The following is a 20603-nucleotide window of genomic DNA, read 5'->3' as shown; positions in this document are numbered from 1 at the left end:
CCAAAAAAAAAATAAAAATAGATGTTAACTGTCTTGCCAGTTTTCTTATTATAATAATGCCTGTTAAATAAAGTTTTATATATTTACCAGTATCACTAGTGAAAACAAAATTCAATTACTTTTATCTGTGGTCAGACTGAAACTGAGTATGACCTCACTTAAAAAAACAATATAAAGATCTAAGCCATTGCTTTTACTAATTTATCTCAGTAAGAAAATAATTATGTATAAATGATTACTTAGATTCTACACTATTTGTTAGTCAGTCAGTGAAATGAAGTTTTGGCATTTCAAGATGTGGAAGGAACAAATCCTAATCTTCTATCTTTACCATGTCTCTGCAATGCAGTATGCTGTCTCAAGAAATTAACAATACCAGTAAGATATTTTTATGTGTCCATGTTCATGTGTGGGAGGAGGTGTGTGCACTAGCCTCTCTCTCTCTCTCTCTCTCTCTCTCTCTCTCTCTCTCTCTCTCTCTCTCTCTCTCTCTGTGTGTGTGTGTGTGTGCGCGCACACACACACTCATGCACATGCTCACATGCATGGCAAAAGTCATCATCTGGCTTTTTCTTCTACACATATTTTCTGAGGCAGGATCTCTCACTGAACCTCGAATCCCTAATTTGCTAGAATGTCTGGCCACATGGCCACAAGGCTCTTTCTTCCTCCACCTTTTCACACTGGGGTGACAAGTGTGCACTTGGATGCTCAGCTTTTTACACTAATGCTAGGTTCGGATCTGAGCACAGGCAGGCTTGTGTGGTAAGCAACTGGAAGACTGAGGCATTCCTTAGCCCTGTGCAAATTATTAACTATAGACTTTATACACATCATTTCTAAGTATGTCTAGGATATGCAAACTGAATTTATAATTATGTTGTGTTCTGGAGAATAAAATAAGTTGGACTCAGTACTCACCCATGGCTAGTATGTATCATACCAAATGGGGAACAGCTAATGGAAAAAGAATCAAAATATATATAGGGAATGATTTATACAGCTAAGGAAATGACAGGATTAACAGAATTGGGAGTAGAGTAAGAGAACTAAAGGAAGGAGGGGGAATATTATGGGAAGGACCCTAAATCCCACCTAAAAATTCATGTGACAAAGGCTGGAGAGCCAGCTGAGGACTTCATGGGAAGTAGTAGAAACTTTAGCGCAGACCTACATCAAGAAGTAGGAAATGATCTTTATGTTCTTGAAGGTTTTATTGATACCTCAGAGCCTCTGTTGTCTTTCCTTCCTGGCCCCACTATTAAATCCTGATGGATTCCCAAAAGCAACCAAAACCAGCCTAAAGTAACTTAGGGGATGAAAACATTGTCTTCTGAACCACCAACCCTTCCACAAATACAGGCAGGAAAGGCTGTCATTGTTCTGATTTGTGTGATGTACCAACAAGTGAACCAAACACTGTGGACAGAGATAGAGCAAACTAGGACTTGATCATCCTGTACTATACACAATACACATCACTGTGGTCAGTAAAATGAAATATATCAATAGTAGACCAGTGATACACAGGAACTCTCGAGGTCCTCCATCTTTTCTAAATAAGAATCAGTTACATACCTGTATTCCCTAAGTGTAATTTTCTATTATATATATATATATATATATATATATATATATATATATATATATATATATAGTGTGTGTGGGTCCAGGAAATAACATTTAGTACTTAAATAGTACATATCGGGTTGAAACTGTGTTGGACTGTGAAATTTACTCTACATAAGTGATCCAGTTCATGTCAGGCCTCTCTGCAAGTGCTAACATCACCTTCAACCGTAGTTGTACAATAGCAAGCTTCCTTCGGTCTATACAGCCCTGAAAAGGCCACAGTTCATAGCAATGTAGAGGGATGGGATAAATCACATATTTTAGATTCTTCAAGGGTGTTAAATTATTCATGATAGTCACAAGCATAGGCATTGTGATGGGGTTAAAAGCAAAGCACAGGACACGGAGTTGAGTACAACGAATCAGGGCAGGGATAAGGACAGAGATTGCAGTATCACTTATAAGGCAATGATTCATCTCTAGATGCCGAAGAGTACCAGAGAGATTTACCAGAAGAGTTTGAAAAGGCTCAAAATCATCCCAATACATTGGGTTGTTGCTAAGATTCAGCAGCTTTAGGTGGGAGACCTGAGGGTTCTGGGCCAGAAATCTGAAGTCTCTGTGCGAAAGATCACAGAATGTCAGATACAAGAAATTCAGACCAGGTGGCAGGACTCTGTAGGGAGAAAACAACAAAAAACTTGTGAAGAATGAAGATTGAATAAGGAAAACTATACCATTATATCTAGAATAAACTACTTTTCACATGCATTATAATTGGGTATTAATGTGTCAATGTGTTAATGTGTTCACTTAATAGTTTCGTGACTCTGTGAATTTTTTTAGACAGATTCTTACTATGTAGCCCTGGATGTCCTGGAACTCACTATGGAGATTATACTGGCCTTGAACTCACAGAATCGGCCTGTCTTTGCCTCATGAGTGCTGAGATTAAAATCCCGTGCCACCACATTTGGCTGAAAGTTTTGTTTTCAACACTGAGATACAATTTCTTTTAATCTTAAGAATGTGTACAGCACATTATAACAAATGATTTTAAGAAATATTAAGAGAAAAAACTGAAAGCACTTGATACTTACAACATTATCCATTGTATATTTCAGTTCACCTTTTTAGTGGGGAGGGATCAGAAAGAGCAGGCAACTGAAAACTCCCTTTGGTCAGTCCCTACATACCAACCTCTATTTTCATGGCCTATGCCTTGGACAATACATATCAGTAAAGTGATCTGACACTGTGAAGTATGGGCATCTATGATGAGGTGCATCAATGCTACAGCAAAAAGTCTTCCCCCTTCTCAATCCCTATTCTTCTTCATATCTAGAAGGCTAGTGTTTTTCACCTTTTATTTCTATACTTGTCTGTACATTGCTGGATGTTTAATTTTTGTAATTCTGTCTCCAGTTTCAAATTCCCAGAAGCAACAAAATGGAAAGTATAAAAACTTTTCAGGAGTTTAGGAATATCCAACAATGTTTTCTTTCCTGTCGCAACAAGCCTTCAAGGAAACCCAGGGCCCTGGCCCAAACTCTCACCTGAGCACTCTGTCCAGATGACCTGTGAGACAGAATGAAGAGAAGCTGACTTCTTTAAGGGTGTTCATACGTTGCAAGTGACCTAGGAAATTTTTAAAGAGTTTCCCACGCAGAGATCTAAAAGTGACTTTAGACAGACTGAGGCTCTCTAGGTGGTCCATCTGAGACAGGACATTGGTGATGTCACTCAGTGAACCCATATCAATTGACAACTGACCAACACAGCTGAGATCAAGAAAATTCAGGGTGCATTTGCTGTAACACAGTTTATCAACTTGCAAATCTCGACAGCATATGTGCAAAGACCCTGAACTCTCCCTCATTTTACTTATAAGCAAAACTAAAAATTCCTTTTCCACTAAGGAGCCATCTAGGGAAAGATCCACTAGTAATTCGACAGGCCTGGGGAACTGAACCATGGACTCTGTATTTACAAAACCATGCTGCCCTTCTATTTTCAGGATAGAGCTGTCAGAATAAGCACAAGAATGAAAACAGAAAGGTTCCTTGATGCTGACATCATGGCATATGGTCCTACAGTCGTTGTCTTGCCTTAAATCTAGGATCCTCAGTTTCGGTCTCCTGTAGGGGTAAGAGGAGACAGAATAGTTGAGAAATAGGGAACGATAATGATACTGAATAGAATCAACAATGACATCAAGGAAGCAATTCTTTTGTCCATAGCTCACACTCCTTGTCCTAATTATCAACGAATCTTTCCCATGAAAATTCAGCCTCCCCCCTATCCTTTATACACCTTAGATCCCCTCCAGTCTTAAAGCTCCTGTCTTTCTCTAATGTAACACCTCTTATGTAAACCCATCAACAGAACTCTCAGTAACAGATTTCAAAATGAACACTGAATACAATCAGTAACAGATTTCATAATTAACATTGAATACAATCAGTCTTTAATGTGTTACCAAGTTTGTGGGCAACAGCCTCACACATAAACCTTCAGAATTTACTTGTTTCTCCTTCTGGGAGAGTAGCAGGCTGTGGTATAACCTCCTCTGTCTTTCCATGTTTCTATTATACAGTCTTACCTAGAAGCAGAGTTCTTTGAAGGACACACTGGAAGATTCTCAATCATGGCTTTCAGGAGTTCATGTTGAGGCTCCTGTACAGTTAATGACCCAATATGGAGACAGTAATAGGGCCACACTTTCACCATCTCACTCAATATATTCTTATGGCCACCCTCAAAGGCAGCAATGAACAGTGGAACAAAAAAGACTCTTGGCATATCCTCCAGAGCTTGGATTGCTATAGACTCATTTCTCAGCAGACTCTGTATAGCGAGATCCAACAGTGTCTTTGGGTTCTTTGCATCCATCTTTGTGAACCTGAATCAGAAGGCAAAATATTTAGAAGTTCTGGGAAAACATATACAGTCTCTTCTTTGCAACCAGCGCCAGCAAAGTAGAAATTTAAAGAATAAATGAACCAGATAGCCAACACTAGATACATCTACTATAGACACAGATTAGAAAGTGACTTGTGAGTGTATCAAGGGGTGTGTGTGTGTGTGTGTGTGTGTGTGTGTGTGTGTGTGTGTGTGTGTCTTACTATTCCCCCTCTCTTGTGTATAAAGTATGTATATGATAAAAAAAAATAGAAATGGGTAGTAAGCCGGGCGGGCAGTTGTGGCACATGCCTTTCACATGCCTTTAATCCCAGCACTCGTGAGGCAGGGGCAGGTGGATCTCTGTGAGTTCAAGGTCAACATGTTCTACATAGCAAGTTCCAGGTTAGGCTCCAAAACTACACAAAGAAACCTTGTCTCCAAAAATCTGCCCCCCCCCAAAGAAGTCATTATTAAGTGAACAGAAAACAATTTTGGTCACTTAGCTACATGACTCCAGTATTTTCCCTCCATAGTATATAAGATATGATGAAGAAAAAGATAAATCTACAAAACAGTGGTACAACAGAAAATATTACAACACCAAGTTCATTGTGATTAAAAAAAAGAATGACATTCCAGCCCTTGCTTTGTCTCACCCCTGTCACTGTATTTGTGGAAGACGAAGACACCAAAATGTCACAAGGCAGACATGAAAGAAGATGGTTAACAAAACTTAAAGTTGACCTTAAGAATATTTGGAAAAACTAGTCATGAAGTAAGCCTAAAAATGAAAAAGAAAACATAAAATCAAAGAATGCAGTACAGTTTAGGGCAAAGACTTCAAAACTGTTCCCTTCAATTAAGAGATAGTCATCTGATAATGGAATACTGACTTCTGCGTTCTGGGATTAAGAATCTTGTAACACATGAAAGAGTCAGAAAGCTCCTAAGTTTTTCTTCTACTTCGGGAACAACACCAAACCCTCTAAAAAAAACTACACAACACTGATAAACAGAAAATAGCATGATTACATTAGATATCTTGTAAAACAATATGAATAAGCCAAATAAAGAAAATTTCCAAGCAAAAACATTAAAACCATAAGAAAACAAAATTAATGTTGATCATCCACCTACCTAATAGGGTACTTTGCTACAGCATCTCACACATATTATGGCATTGTCCTTGGATAAATGACTTGATGACTAAGATAAAATTATCATACTTAACAACAAAGAAGTGGTACTTATTCTTGAGGCTTCCAGGATTTCAATCTCAGGGACACATCCTTCATGCTTTCCTGAACACACGTCCCATGTTCTTAAAATGATTGTCTTATGTTGTAGCTCATGGTGTAAAAAGTTTAAGTACACCCTATCTGTCAAGAACGTCTTTTGTGTGATGAAAAACTCAAACAGTCTTAAAATAAAGGGACTGGCTCATCCAAAGCAGGTGATTTCACACATTGTTACAAACGTTAGTGAAATGTATTCAAGAAGTTGCTGTTTGTGCTCTTTTACAAGATCACCTTGTTCCTTTCCTAGGGATATCTGTAAATATTCCAGTATTTTGGTTCAAAATTCAGTTGTGTATGTGCCTGATATGATTGAATAAGGACTCCAGATTCCATTATAAGGGTTGTGGAGCAATGCTATTTAAATTTGACTTTTCCTTGACAAACTCAGCATTTAAAAAATGTTCTCCCTTAGTTGATGTATAAATTTAATTCAATTTCAAAAATATCTACATTTTACTGAGTTAGACAGTGTGATGGTATAGTCCATATATGAAAGAATACACAAGAATAGCTAATAAGAGAGAAGGAAGACACTTGAGAAGGGACTCATGACACCATACCAAGAAAACGAAAACTTTCTAGAGAATTTCTGTAATTACAGTGTCTCATCATTGCTATAAGAATAGACAAATAGCTCAATGAAATTGGTTAGAAACCTTAGAAATAGAATCCATCATTGATGGACATCAGTGTTTAACCAAGAGCTGAAAGGATGGGGTAGCAGTTAAGAGTACTGACTGATCTTCCTGAGGGCACGGATTCAATTCCCAGTCCTGAAAATCATCCATAACACACTTCAGTTTCAGGGGATCTGATGCCCTCTTCTGGTTACTAAAGACCCTGTACAAACTTGCTACACAGATATATAGGCAGGCAAAAAACCCATACACATAAATCATAATTAAAATAAATAAAAAACCCAAAGGTGACGTGGAGAAGCCACTAAAGGAAAGACAGACATGCAAGGTACAGAGTGAGACTTGATTTAAAAAAAACCCTTAAAGTAGATCCATGAAACATGCCATGTATAGAGTAACTAAAAATTGAGTTAAAGATTTAAAAGAAAAAATTTAAAGTAGATCCATGAAATATGCCATGTATAGAGTAACTAAAAATTGATTTAAAGATTTAAAAGAAAAAACTTAAAGTAGATCCACAAAACATGCCATGTATAAAGTAACTAAAAATTGAGTTAAAGAATTAAGCAAAAAGTGGAATCACACAGCTTCTTGAAGAAAACATGAGAGGTTTTCTTTAAGCTTACTGTAGGTAAGGGATTTCTAAATGTCACTCAAATACTAGAGGTAATGAAAGGCAGAAATATATGATCCAACGAAATGAAAATCAAAGAATTTTAAAATATCAAATGCAAGCATTTCAAAAGAGAACTTACAGATTAAAATGATGTAGTAGTAAAACATCCCAGACAAGAGGAAACTCTGCTTCCTATTAAAAAAAAACTCAAAAACTGAGGAACAAAGGACCAAAAAGGTATGAAAATGAAGAAAAGATATGAACTAACAGTTCACACAAAAATGTCGAGAAGAGACAAAACAAATAATAAATACCCAAATTTAATGACAATTAGATGTATGCAGTATATTAAAAAAACATTAAGTTATCGCTTAGTCTCTGGTAACATGTAGGCAAAATTACAGTGATTTGCGTTCTATTATTAGTGAAATGGTAAGGAATAAAATTTTAAATATCTTACAAAGATCTACTTCTATAAACACAAATGTATATATATATATGCATATATATACATATATGCATACCCAAGGATATTCAGTGAAGCATTATGTATAATTTCAAGATATAAACAATTAAAAACCTCACACAGAGGTAGATTAAAATGGTATGGAATAGCCATACAAATGTGTCTGATGCAAGTGTAAAAAAGGACAATGAAAATCCCTTAAGAAATATTAGGGAGGCATTTCAAGAGATGCTATTAGCTTGGAATACTCAGTCCCAAATGAGTTATCTCCTCCAACTCCCTTCCCTCAGGGCATCAGGGAACTCTCCAAAAGAGGAGGCAGAAAGATTATGAGTCACTGGGGATGGAAGACTCCAAGGAAACAAGACCTAGACACAACCAGAATGATGCCCTTATGAACCCACAGACTGTGGCAATATGTGCAGGGTCTGCAGAAGTGGACACAAGCCCCATTCCTAACTCAGAAGCTATTTCTAAATTTCTCAAAAAGAAAAAATTAGTTTTCTCCAAGAGTCTCATTGAATATACAAATCAGATTTAAGAGTAGACTCTATGCCTAGCAGTAGATGGTTAACACAAAATGAACTCAATGGTATTTTTGGAGTTTTGTTTTGTTTTTTAGTCAAATAATGCATCCTCTGGGTATTTAAAAAAACCTTACAGGTCTTTTGCTTATATAATATGGTTTCAGTGTTGTGGGATAATCTTTTTGTACACTGTGAAGATGTGTATTTTCCAAGGCACCTTCTGTTTGGTTTAAAAATGAACTGAATGGCCAATAGCTAGGCAGGAGAGGATAGGCAGGACTTCCTGGCAGAGATAGGAACTCTGGGAAGACGAGTCAGAATTTGCCAGCGAGACAGGGAAGTCAGACAAACAGTGTGGAGGAGAGGTGACGGTTCATGTGGCAGAATGCAGATTAATATAAATGGGTTAATTTAAGTTTTGAGAGCTAGTTGGGAACAAGTTTAAGCTAAGGCCAAGCTCTCATAATTAATAGGAACTCTCCATGTCATTATTTGGGAGCTGCTGGCTCAAACAAATTCTGAGTACACTTCAGATTTTGTTTTTATGGATTTTCTCCATGTGTGAATGTGTGCTTTTCTTTTTTCTGTTTGTCTGCCTATATTGTCCTATTCTGGTTTGGTTTTATTCTAGCTTACTTTATATTATTTTGTTAGTCTTATTTGTTTGTTTTCTAATGAGAGAGAGAAAGAAAAGTTACAGATTTGGGTGAATGAGGAGGTAGAAGGAGCTGGGGAAAGTGAAACTATAATCAGAATATATTATATGAAAAAAATCTATTTTCAGTAAAGAAAGAAATGCTCTTAAATAAAAAACAGAAATGTGCACAATATGCTCTCATGTAAGAAGGCAATGTAAGAAAATATGTTACCTTTCCTTTGTGTAAAATAAATGTAAGTGATACTAGAGCAAAAAGTGAATGATATTATTCCTTCAGGGAAGGATGAGAAAGAAATGCGAAATGAGAACAGGGTAGCAAGGAGTGGTACCTTTCCAAATATACAGATTTATATTGGATTACCTGAATAATAGTAATATTTCACACACCAAAATATAAACACAGTTGGACTTTCTACAGCAGCATCTGTTGTGGAATATTGGTTTAAGATGTGTTACATATGTTTATGCTGTGGAACATTTGCTTTAATAATGCAAAGATGTGCTGCATTCTTTTATGCTGCATTTGTTTAACTCTGTAAAGCTGTGTTACTTTGCCTGCCTAAAACACCCGACTGGTCTAATAAAGATCTGAACGGCCAATAGCAAGGCAGGAGAAAGGATAGGCTGGCCTGGCATGCAGAGAGAATACATAGGAGAGACGAGGCAGGAGAGAGAAAAGGAGAAGAAGAGAAGACAGCAGCGACCAGCTACCCAGCTACACAGCAAGCAGCAGAGTAAGAAGTAAAGAAAGGTATACAGAAATAGAAAGATAAAACCCCAGAGGCAAACGATGTAGGGAAAAGGGGCTGGTAAAGAAACCCCTCCTGACCCTGTAGCCCAGAACTAGGGAAGGAAGGCTCAGCTAAGGCCAGTGAAAGAAACACAGTTTGGCTCAGATCAGAGCCATCTCTGCCCCTGGCCAGCTGACTTGTGAAACCAACCAATCACAGAGCAGGACAGTAGCACCCTGTCCCTGGGGCCCAGGACCAGGGAAGCAAAAACACAGCCTGGGTTTGGGACCTGAGCCAGAGAAATGAACACTTTATCCCCAAACCTAGAACCAAGGAAATGCCCTGACTCTGAATCTAGTGCCAAAATAACACTCTTGGTCCCTAGAATCAGAGTCAGTGAAAGAAATGTGACCTGGCCTTAGAAGCAGTGTCAAAAAGTCAAGAAAAGCCAGTGAAAGAAACAGAGTTTGGCTCTGAAATCAGGGCCATCTCTGTCCCTAGCCCACAAAACTGGCCAATTCCTGGGCAGAAAAAAACTAGTCAATCCCTGGTTGACTCCACCTCTAAGACATCCTATATAAACTGCCTTGCCTGGTCAGTTGTGGGCTGTTCTTCCCACCCTGGTAGTCCATCCTGGACTCCTCCTTTCCCAAATAAATCTCTTTCTCAAAAGAGTTTTGGGTGTAAAGATCTTTGTTCACTGGCGTGGAGAAGATCCTTGCTGAGACATCCCTCAGTGAACAGAATAAGGAGGACCTGAACAGAAGATCCTTGCTGAGATGTCCTTCAGTTGACAGAGCAAGAGAAAGCTGAAAAAGTAACACTTTTTTCCAGAGCCAGAGGAGATTGCTATGTTTCTGCAGGGGTTTCCTCTTTTGTAGAGTGAAGCAAAAGAAGCAACATCTTATTAGTTGAGAGAAACAGAGTTCTGCTAGGAAGCCCCCTTAAGCAGGGCTGAGCAAAGCTCAGCTGTAGCAGCTCTCCAGGAGAGGAGCAGGATTGCTATATTCTGTAGGGAGACCATCACCCATTACACCAGGTGTAGCCTGACTCTCCAGAATGTTCAGGACACCCTTCCCTGCAGAGCTGTCCTAGCAGCTCCAGGACTGACTTTCCTGAACAGTCAGGATAGCCTTCCCTGCTAAAGCAGTTCCAGGCCTGACTCTCCCCGGCAGTCAGAAAAATTTCCTTCTAGGGCTGAGCTGTCTCTTTGCAGTTCCAGCCATCAGAGCTGTCCTAAGCAGCTCAAGATGTTGCCTGACTCCCCAAGTAGTCAGGTTACATTTCCCCAGAGTTGCAAAACTCATGTTTTGGTGCCAAAACCTGGGACCCAAACCACAGAGTTGAAACAAATTTACTTACAAAAGGTAAACGAGATAATTTAAGAAAAGCTGGCTAGAAACAAGCAAAGCTAAGGCTAGGCATTCATAAGTAAGAATAAGTCTCTGTTTGTTTATTTATTTGGGAGCTGGGAAGTGGGCACCTAAAGAGTGGAAAAAACCCACAGTTATCCTTGCATGCTGTGAAGATTTCATGTCTGGTGCCAGGTATCATATATTAAGCTGTTGCTGAAACACTATGGTGAACACATCTCCCGTACTAAAATGAGCAAAGGGGAATATGGATGCCATTAGAACAAGTGTTTTTTCAGAAATGTACAATTCCAATACAGCCATAAGAAAACATAAAATTCTTAGGTAAAATGACTACATGGTAAGAGTAGCAGAAAGAGTCAGAGAACTAGGTGTAGTCACATATACCTGCAATCCCAGGACTCAGGAGGTGGAAGTAGCTGGACTAGTAGTTCAAGGTATTCTCAACTATATAGTCAGTTAAAAATGCACCTTGGGCTACACGACACCCTATCTCAAAAAATCCAAATCCTTACAAACAAGCAAAAGAGAAGCCAGGGTAAGAAGAGATAGACTACTGAAAGGGAAAAAGATTAAAACATCAGGAATCACAAAGGAAAGGCTAGAACAGCTTAAAAGTGCTGAGAGACAGAAAGGCTATCCATCCACGAGTAGCAAGCTCCAAATGTTCCAGCATCAGTTCCATGGTGGAGGTATGAGGAATGAGGAAAAGCCACTTAAAATGTGGCTCTATAAATGTAACATGTCTATGACAAAAAAAGATGGACACCCCTACCTGAAAGGTCAGCCCAAGATTCTCACAAACATTAATTCAATCTGGGAAATTTGGGTCTGTGACTCTGCTGTTGCACTAGTCCACATAAAAGGAAAACATATTCTTTCCCTCTTCAGTGTCTGAGGGATATCCAGCCAGGTGCACTCTGGAGAGAGGCTAACTCCTTGAGACAAAAATACTCTTGGAAATAAGAAAACAAGGAGCAACTGCAAAATGAGAAGGACTAGAGAGAGTCTGCCAGACCAGCTTTGTGGGAGACACCTGTCGAAGGCAGTGATGGGCTGGGTGAATGACAGGCAAGGACACACTATAAAATGTAGGCAGTAGATCCTCTGGTAATGAAGGGCCCGCTGCTCTGAGGTCCTATCACTTGTGTGTTCATGAGCAGTCACCACCACCTGGTGATGACTGAGGACATTGGTGATCCCATGATTGAGGTTGGGGACCAGTTCTACATCTGCAGCCACTTACCTTCTGTGTGGTTCAATGCTGGTGAAATGGAGAATTCCGACTTGCTGGTCCACAAAGGCCTCAGGGTGCAGCAGCCTCCTCCCTCTCACGGATGGTCTACTGTTGAGGGAGAAATGAATGCACTAAGACCAAAATTCCAGCACAAATCTCAGTGCTCTATTTCCTTCTCCTGTCTGTTCTCTTCATTTACTTTATTATTTATTATTATTTCTACTTTTACAATAGAACATTTTAATTAATTATTGAAATTTTCATACATGCATGCAATGTATTCTATTAGTATTCAACCCCAGTCCTGCCCATATATCCTCCTAGATCCATTTCCACCTTTAAACTCCTCCCAACTATATGTGCTCTTTCTCACAGCCATCGAGTACAATTAGTCCCACTTTTACCCAAACTGAGTTTTAATTTAATATATTACTGTACATTATTTCTGTGAGTATCTGATTCATAGTTGGTGGGGCATGGTAGATAACTTTAATACTTTCTGAGTGTACTTCTATATATAGTTTACCTATTACAGTGGTTCCTTTTCTTCTTTCTTTTTGGGACTTGAGCCCTCCACAGAAGGACTATACCCAATGAGAAAGGTAAACTTGAAGACATACTCATCCAATGCGATATAGAGATCACAACAAAAAAATATAAATATGAAAAAGCAAAGCAGATGAAACTATCTCCTCAAATGCCATATCCAAAAAATTGAAGAAGTGTTTAAAATGCTGGACAAACAGTTTGAAAGTATACTAGAAAACAGGTTCAAGGGCTTTCACACATATGAATGAAGTGATGAAATCAACTCAGAATGTGTATGTATAGGCCAGCAACATAGATGAGAAAGTCATAAGGAGTTTGAAAGAAAACAAACAGAAATTCTGAAAATTAAAAACTCAATTACATCAATAAAAATCTGTAGGAAGTATCAATAAGCTACATTAATCAGAATTAAAAACAATAAGGCTTTAAGTAAAGTTGAAGAAAATATTATATTACACATGAGTAAAGAAAAAATAAGCAATCTTAAGCACAAATTCTGGAGTATGACCACAAGATAAAATACATCTACCAGTAGAAAAATGAGAGGAGATCAAACTTAAGACATAGAAAACAGTCATAGAAATTAAAGCAGACTATTTCCTGAGTCTACAGAAAAATAAATAAATTTTAAGCACAAGAGGCATTTAGACTCCAAACAGATATAACACCTCTAAGATGTATCAGAAGTAAAATGTACTGCTATAGAACATGGACAGTATGCTAAGACTAAAGAATGAAGACATAACATCAAAAGCTGCAAAGAAACATCCATGTCACTTACAAGTGACAACCAGTCAGAATAACACCAGACTTCTTGTCAAAAACCTGAAAAGCCACAAAAATAGCAAATGATGGGTTCTAAGCATCACAGTAAATAAATGTCAAGTGAGATTATTATATCCAGCAGTTTTCCCCTAAAGTCAATGAATAAAGATTTATAAAACAAAGATATAAAAAATAAGATTAAGGTAACTCCCAACAAAGAAAATCCTAGAAATACATGGATGAAATAAACATTTTATCAGACCTCAAAAATGCTCCCCAACTACTTGATAAAACATAAAGGAAATGCTAAACTTCTCCTATGTGGACAATATACCATGATCTATAACCTAGTTCTGACTAAAGTTTTTGAAAATGAGGATTTTGTGATATACATTATTAATAGATTACTTTATTCCAATAAAGTCTTTATAATGTGAATTTAATAATATATTTTAACATCATGATCAATTTGGTTTATATTAGGTATGCAAGGATTTTTCACATGTAAATAGGTTTGGAGTCAGAGATAACATGATGATCTTACAAGTGCAAAACAGGCCTTTATCACAAAAGCCCTGAAGAATCAAAGGCTAGAAGGAACATATCTCACCATAAAATATCTCTACATAATAAATCTATATTCAAAGTCACATTAAACTTGGAAAACTTGAAAGCATTTTTTCTCAAGTCAGGAACAAGTAAACATGGACCCCCCTCTCCAATCTTATTTAATATACTGAATGAAGTCTTAGCCCACTGTAGTAGGGCAAGAGAAAATGGTAAATGATAAAAAAATACATGAAAGGAAACTGTCTAATTATTCCTAAGAACATTTGCTATAATCCTGTAATTAAAAGACTCCAAACACTCTAATAGAAAATACGTAGATTTGATAAAAGCAGCAAAAAAAATCAGTATTACAAAATAAGTGCAAACATTGGTGGCTTTTCCATGTGCCAATAATCATGACATTGACAAATAAATGAGAAAAACTATTCCATGCACAATACCTTCAAAAATTAAATACCAAGGAATAGACCTAAATGAGCAAGTGAAAGACTGGAAGAATCTGACTTAATAACACTGAAGAAAAAAATTGAAGAAGACAGTAGAAGAGGAAAAGACCTCCTATATAGAGGAATTAGCAAGTAAATATTAGTTGCTTTCAAATTATATCATAGAGCAATAGCAACAAAAATAGCATGTTATTGCAACAAAAAGAGATGTGTAAGTCACTAGAATGAAATAGACAACCCTGAAATAAGATTTTATATATCTACAATCACCTGATATTGGAGGAAAAAATGCCCAAAACATCCACTTGAGAAAAGAAAAATTTTTTAAGAACCTTTTGTAATTTTTGCTAGTTTAGTAGAAGCAGCCATCTAAATGTAGAGAGATTTAACTGCATCCCTGTCTCTCTTTACAAAAATCAATTCAAAGTGGATCATTGTTCCTAATGTAAGATGTGACATACTGAAACTTCTATAAGAAGATATGAGAAACACACTTCAAGATACAGGCACAGAAAAGCCTCTTTAAAACACATTCAGGAAACAATAGCAAATACTGACAAATTAAATTGCATGAAATTAAAAAGCTTCTGCAGAACAGTAGAAACAATAGAGTGGCAATAGACAGAATGGTAATATTTTCTAGCTACACATTTGTGAAAATTAATATTTAGAATCTTTAAAGAACTTAAAGCATTAAATACCAAATACAGAAGCCAACACACTAATAAATGACTAATCAACTGAACAGATCTCAAATGTAGAAATGCAAATGGCTAATAAATATAAATGTTTAACTTCATTAGCAATAAGAAATAAATAATTAAAATACTTTGATATGCTAAATGAAACAAATGCTGGTGAGGATGTAAGGGAAATGAATGCTTATTAAACACTGGAGAAAATATGAAAATCTTTATGGAAGATTCTGAAAATATGAAAACTACAACTCTCTTACTTTTCACACATACTACACAAAGCAATCTAAATCAACACACCATAGAGATACCTGAACATTCAGGTTTCTTATGTTACTTTTCACAATAACCTTGGAATGGAATCAGCCTATAATTCCATCAACAGATGAATGGATCCAAGAAATAAGGTGTACATATGAAATTAAGCTATTACCCAGTGATAAAGTGAAACAAAATGATGCCATCTGTCGGTAAATACATGGCACCGAAAATCATCAGTTTACTCAACATCATCCAGTCTCAGGAAGATATATTACATACTTGCTCTCACAGGAAGAACCTAGATTTAATATGTAAATATATATTCATATATACACAATGATATGCAATGACAGTAGAAAGGGTCTGTTGGAGTGAAGGAAGGATAACTATCTTAAGAGGCTCAAGGGACAAGAGAGGGCACTGAGAGGGAACAGGAGCAAAGGACCATGATATACATACTAAAAATGTCATCATTCACATTTTGTATGATAATCTGTTTTTTAAGGGATGTGCTGTGGAATAATCCTTCTTTTTACACTGTGAATATGGATTACTCTCATTGGTTAATAAAGAAGCTGACTGGCCAGTAACTGAACAGGATGGGGTTAGTTGAGAAAGCCAAACTGAGAATGCTGGGAGGAAGAAGGGTGGAATACATCCACATAAAGCCCCAGAACGCTTTTAAAAAGGTTCCAAATACACAGAAATAGAGATAAATACAGCTTCCCAGTCTCACAGTCTCATGCCAGCTCAAGTGCAGAGACACATCTCCCTACAGTGGCCTGCCAGACTGAGCCGCCAACTGCAGTGAACTAAGCGGGGTGGTGGGTTCCTACAGTCTCTCACACAGGCCACAGTACAGAGAGGCTTCTGCTAGCCATTACCTGTGGGCTTAAGCTATCAGTGCAAGTTCTGCCAGGATGCTGTCTGATCATGCAGACAGAAAAGGTTACAGATATGCAGTAAAGACAGATGCAAACAGAAAAAACAAACAAATAAAAACACCTCTAAAGAGGTTGCAGTGTGTTTAAAAATATGCATAACTTTGTGAGAGAAAAGGAAAGTGGTATAGAAAAAAATGTAGCAATAAAAAATATAAGCCACATAAAGATGGGAAATACACCGAGTCTGGATCCTTTATTCTATTGTGTTATCTTTGAATTTTCTAGCTGCTAAGAGACACTGGATTACAAAACCTGCTAGATTCAACCATGCTAGATATTTTAAAAATATCTTGACTTCAAAATTTAAGTCAAAAGGTATGTTAACATTGGGGGAAAGGTTATGCTTATATTTCCACAGGAAATGAGAGGCTATGGACTCATTCTGGTTTAAGGAAAATCAGGTTTGATTGTGGAAGACCTCCTGAAAAACTTGACTACAAATATAAAGAAATAAACCTAGAAAAACTACAAGACGTGATGTATATTTTACCTGCTAAAAATAAAACAAAAAATCATCTTTGGCTGACTTATGTACAATGCACACTCTATATTTGTATTAATGCAGGTATGTATGTCACCATTAAAAATTTTTATATTTTCACAGAGAAACTCTGTCTTGAAAAACCAAAAAAATTATATTTTCAGAGTAAGATGACAAAACCACAAAACAGATGTCCCAGGTGATTCAGTATTTCAAAATGCCTCTGTTACATTCTCCTCAGAAGTCTGCATACAAAACAGCTTCAAGGATGCTGGCTGAGATGATACAGCCTCACAGAATACCACAGTCAGGACTTGATCATAATCCTAAATTTTCTCAGGTTCCCCCAAACATAGCAGCACCCACAAACAACAAGAAGCAGTCTAGAGAACTACACCCACATTCCCAAAAGATGGGTTATGGATATTGATTATCATTTAAGGGGGCTTGGTTCAAGTTGTTACTGGTAATGTTCAGGAAAAAAAGATGAAAAAAAAAGATTATATTCAGGGATCTCATTCTAAAAAAAGGGGGAGAGTATAGAAATGATAGGATAAAAGGATAGATTATTGAATCTATTTTAATTCAAAAAGCAAGTATTAATCTTAAATATTTTACATTGGTATGGACTATGGTTTATTGATACAAATTTAAAGTTAATTTTGTTATACTGTATGTATATTTCTACTCTTGTTTAAGATATCATGTTTACGCAGCTCATTAAAAATGTAATATATAATTAAGAAATACAGATTAATAGTCGTCTGTGATAGTTAAACTTATAGTCTTGTTAGGTATGTTTTCAAAGCCATACACAGCCATACTTAGATAGACAGATGGTCTTCAAACACTTCAAAGACCTACAGAATATGGCATTTAATATGTTTAATAACCTAAGGCTTTTTTTTAATGACAGTGAGACATGTCTGCTCCTGGTAGCACCAATTTACTTCAAAGGAAGATGATAGGAATCAAAGAACCTTTGCTTTCCTATGGCAAAACTAGCCATTTGGCCAAAGAAACTCACCTTGCCTCAATTGCTAACAGTCACTGTCCATACTGGACCAACAGGATGCAAAAGAAAATGACAGTCAGACTTTGCCAAGACAAGGAAGGGCAGTCCTTCAAAATTCCCTGCTTCACAGGAAAGTCTATCAGATATGCTAGGACTGTAGGTCCGAGTTAGATGCCCCAACATTATAGAGGAACTTTAGGTGACTGTCCAGGTATCCTGATGTCCCTGTCATTAGGTAACATTTCATCCTTCTGGGATTCTGATGGAGTAGAAGACTATATGGTTAAGCTTACAGTTTTCCTTAGTTATGATAGAAAGCAAATGAGGTATAAAACTTTAGACTCACCAAGATAAGATGGATAAGAGATAATCTATTTTTGTCAAATACAAATAAATGGACTAGATAAGCAAAATTCTTAATAACTGTTTTTGTTGAATACAATTTTACTATGTTAAAGTTAAAAACCTTCCTTTTTAATTAGACAAAAAGGGGGGAAATGCTTGTGATTAATCCTTCTGTACACTGTGAATATATATTACTCTCATTGGTTAATAAAGGTGGCCAATAGCTGAACAGGATAATGGTACCCGAGAGAGCCAAACTGATAATGCTGAGAGGAAGAAGGATGGAGTCTAGAGTTGGCATCCAGACACAGAGGGAGCAGGAGGTGAACATGCCATGCTAATAAAGGTACCATCATGTTGCAGAGCATAAATAAGGAATATGGGTTAACTTAAAATGTAAGAGCTAGTTAGTAATAAGCCTTAGCTATTGGCAGAACATTTGTAATTAATATTAAGTCTCTGTGATTATTTGAGAATGGCTGCAGGACAGGAAAACTGTGACTACAGATAAACCCACAAAACTTGAATAAAAACAATTCCTGACCAGTACTCTTCAAACATTTCAGACTTATACCCCTGGATGGGACTATGGAGAAATATGACAACCACATTCAATGAGGTATCCTGAATAGGATCCTGGAAAACAAATGGAATACTTCTGAAATAACATATATGTGGCAATATTTGGACTCAGTGGGTTATCATAAACAAAAAGACACCAAGGTGAAGCTGAGAGGGGATCATGTAGGGGAGGGTATGTAGGAGGAGTTGGAAAGGGGAAATGGGGGTGGATATGATCATATTTTACTGTATACATGTAGGAAATTCTCAATAAAAAATTTATAATAAAAAGTAAAGGATAACACTGAAAAATGGAAATAAAATCTGTAATAACTTATTTCAATGTTAATCTCTTAGTTTTGACATTTTTATGGCTTTATAAGAAATCTCTCAGTAGAGATATCTTGGAGAACACATTTTAGAATTGTAAAATTATTTTCTAAATGTTTTAAAGATAAAGGTCAGGCATGGAGGCAAACACCTATAACTCTCACTTTCAGAATGCAAAGACAGGAAAATCATGAGGTTTCTGACAAGACTCAGCAGGTAACTGAAAAAAGTTCTAAATGCCTTGAAAATGAAATCACACTGGTCTCCAGTATGTATTTGTATTTCAAATTAAAATCCATTTAAAAATACATATTAAATAAACTGAAAGGGAAATAAGTATCTTCACAGCTCATTTTCCTACCATTTTAAAAGCTGACTTATGAAAACTAGTAAGACTAAGATGCAAAGGAAGGAAAAAATTTGTTTTGTTTTATTTAGACAAGGTTCACCACGTACCCAGGCTGATGCAAAGGGAGAAAAAAATAATGTATTTTTTTAAACAAGGATAAACCTGGTACTCAGGTGGATGCAAAGAATGTTTTTTTTTTTATTGTTGGCTGCATTTTTTTTTTTAGGATTGTTTTGTTGTAGTTTTTGTTATGATTTTTCTTTTCTTTTCTTTTTTCTGAGACAAGACCGCACCATGTAACCCCGCTGAGGAAGAACTTGAAATCTGCTGGCTTCAGGCTCTGATATGCTACCACACCCAGCTCAGAAACACAAATAATTAAATAAGAGCTTAAAGGTTGTGCAAAGGATTTTAAATTGAGAATATAAGGCAATGGGTCACAGAATAAAAGCCACTCACACCTAGGAAACAATGCAATGAGCGAGCAAGGCAGATTCCTCCAGCCAAAGTAATGGAACCGAAGCCTCGAGCGAACAATGCCACACTGTGAAGATATCCAGGGAAACTGGCGGTTAATCCCATAACAGGTTCAATTTTAAAAAAGAAACTTCTGCCATTTATTTACCTGAGCGGGAGAGTGGGATGAATCTTCCGACTTTTTCACCCCCTCAGGCGCGGCAGCTGTGACCTCCAGACCAGAGCGCGATCTTCGAAAAGTCATGTGAGGTCCCCAACAGCTCCTTTCCAAATTTAGTGCCGCAACTGGAGGACTCCGATTGGCTTAGCTGGGTCAGCTGGACTCCGATTGGCTTAGCTGGGTCAGCTGGACTGTGATTGGCTTAGCTGGGTCAGCTGGACTGTGATTGGCTTAGCTGGGGTCAGGTGACTTCACCTCCCTCTGCGCACTTCCGTTCACGAGGCTGAGGGCCTCAAGTCATAGGTGTCTATGCACTTGCCTGCGTCGTTTTTGGTTCAAAGTTCTATGTGGACTATGTGAGTGTGACCGCAGCACTGCCTGACTGGAGGATTCTCCCAAGCCAGGTCTCAAGCTCAGGGACCAAAAGTCAGATAGAGTGGACAAAAGAACAGAAGCTTTTCTCTTAAAAACCAGGCCCTTGCTGGAGAGATGTTTCAGGGGTCCAGAGCCCGGCTGTTCGCCCAAAGGCCCCAGGTCCGAAGGATGCACAGATCGGCTTTCTACATTAGGTACCTGAGTTCCCTGGAATCCACCACTCTCTTTAGGTGTCCATCAAGAACAGATGCCCTCTTCTG

The 20603-nt window shown here is 37.4% G+C and overlaps 1 protein-coding gene across 2 annotated transcripts; it reads right to left on the bottom strand.

Annotated features, from left to right (window-relative positions):
• Nucleotides 1–1648: 1648 nt before the first annotated feature.
• On the bottom strand, nucleotides 1649–20079 carry LOC143270760 (melanoma antigen preferentially expressed in tumors-like). Of its 2 annotated transcripts, XM_076561812.1 has the most exons (5): nucleotides 19957–20079; nucleotides 12030–12128; nucleotides 4175–4474; nucleotides 3129–3710; nucleotides 1649–2248 (listed from the first exon to the last, which is right to left on the bottom strand). In XM_076561812.1, the coding sequence occupies exons 3-5, from the start codon at nucleotides 4462–4464 to the stop codon at nucleotides 1735–1737; spliced, it is 1386 nt and encodes a 461-aa protein (XP_076417927.1). In that variant the 5' UTR covers nucleotides 4465–4474; nucleotides 12030–12128; nucleotides 19957–20079; the 3' UTR covers nucleotides 1649–1734. The 2 variants fall into 2 exon arrangements, with proteins under 2 accessions (XP_076417927.1, XP_076417928.1); XM_076561813.1 differs by lacking the exons at nucleotides 12030–12128; nucleotides 19957–20079 and adding an exon at nucleotides 5703–5776.
• Between the last annotated feature and the right edge of the window lie 524 nt (nucleotides 20080–20603).

Source organism: Peromyscus maniculatus, chromosome X, assembly GCF_049852395.1.
Source record: "Peromyscus maniculatus bairdii isolate BWxNUB_F1_BW_parent chromosome X, HU_Pman_BW_mat_3.1, whole genome shotgun sequence".
Classification (NCBI taxonomy): domain Eukaryota; kingdom Metazoa; phylum Chordata; class Mammalia; order Rodentia; family Cricetidae; genus Peromyscus; species Peromyscus maniculatus.
This window is presented reverse-complemented; position numbering and strand designations above follow the sequence as displayed.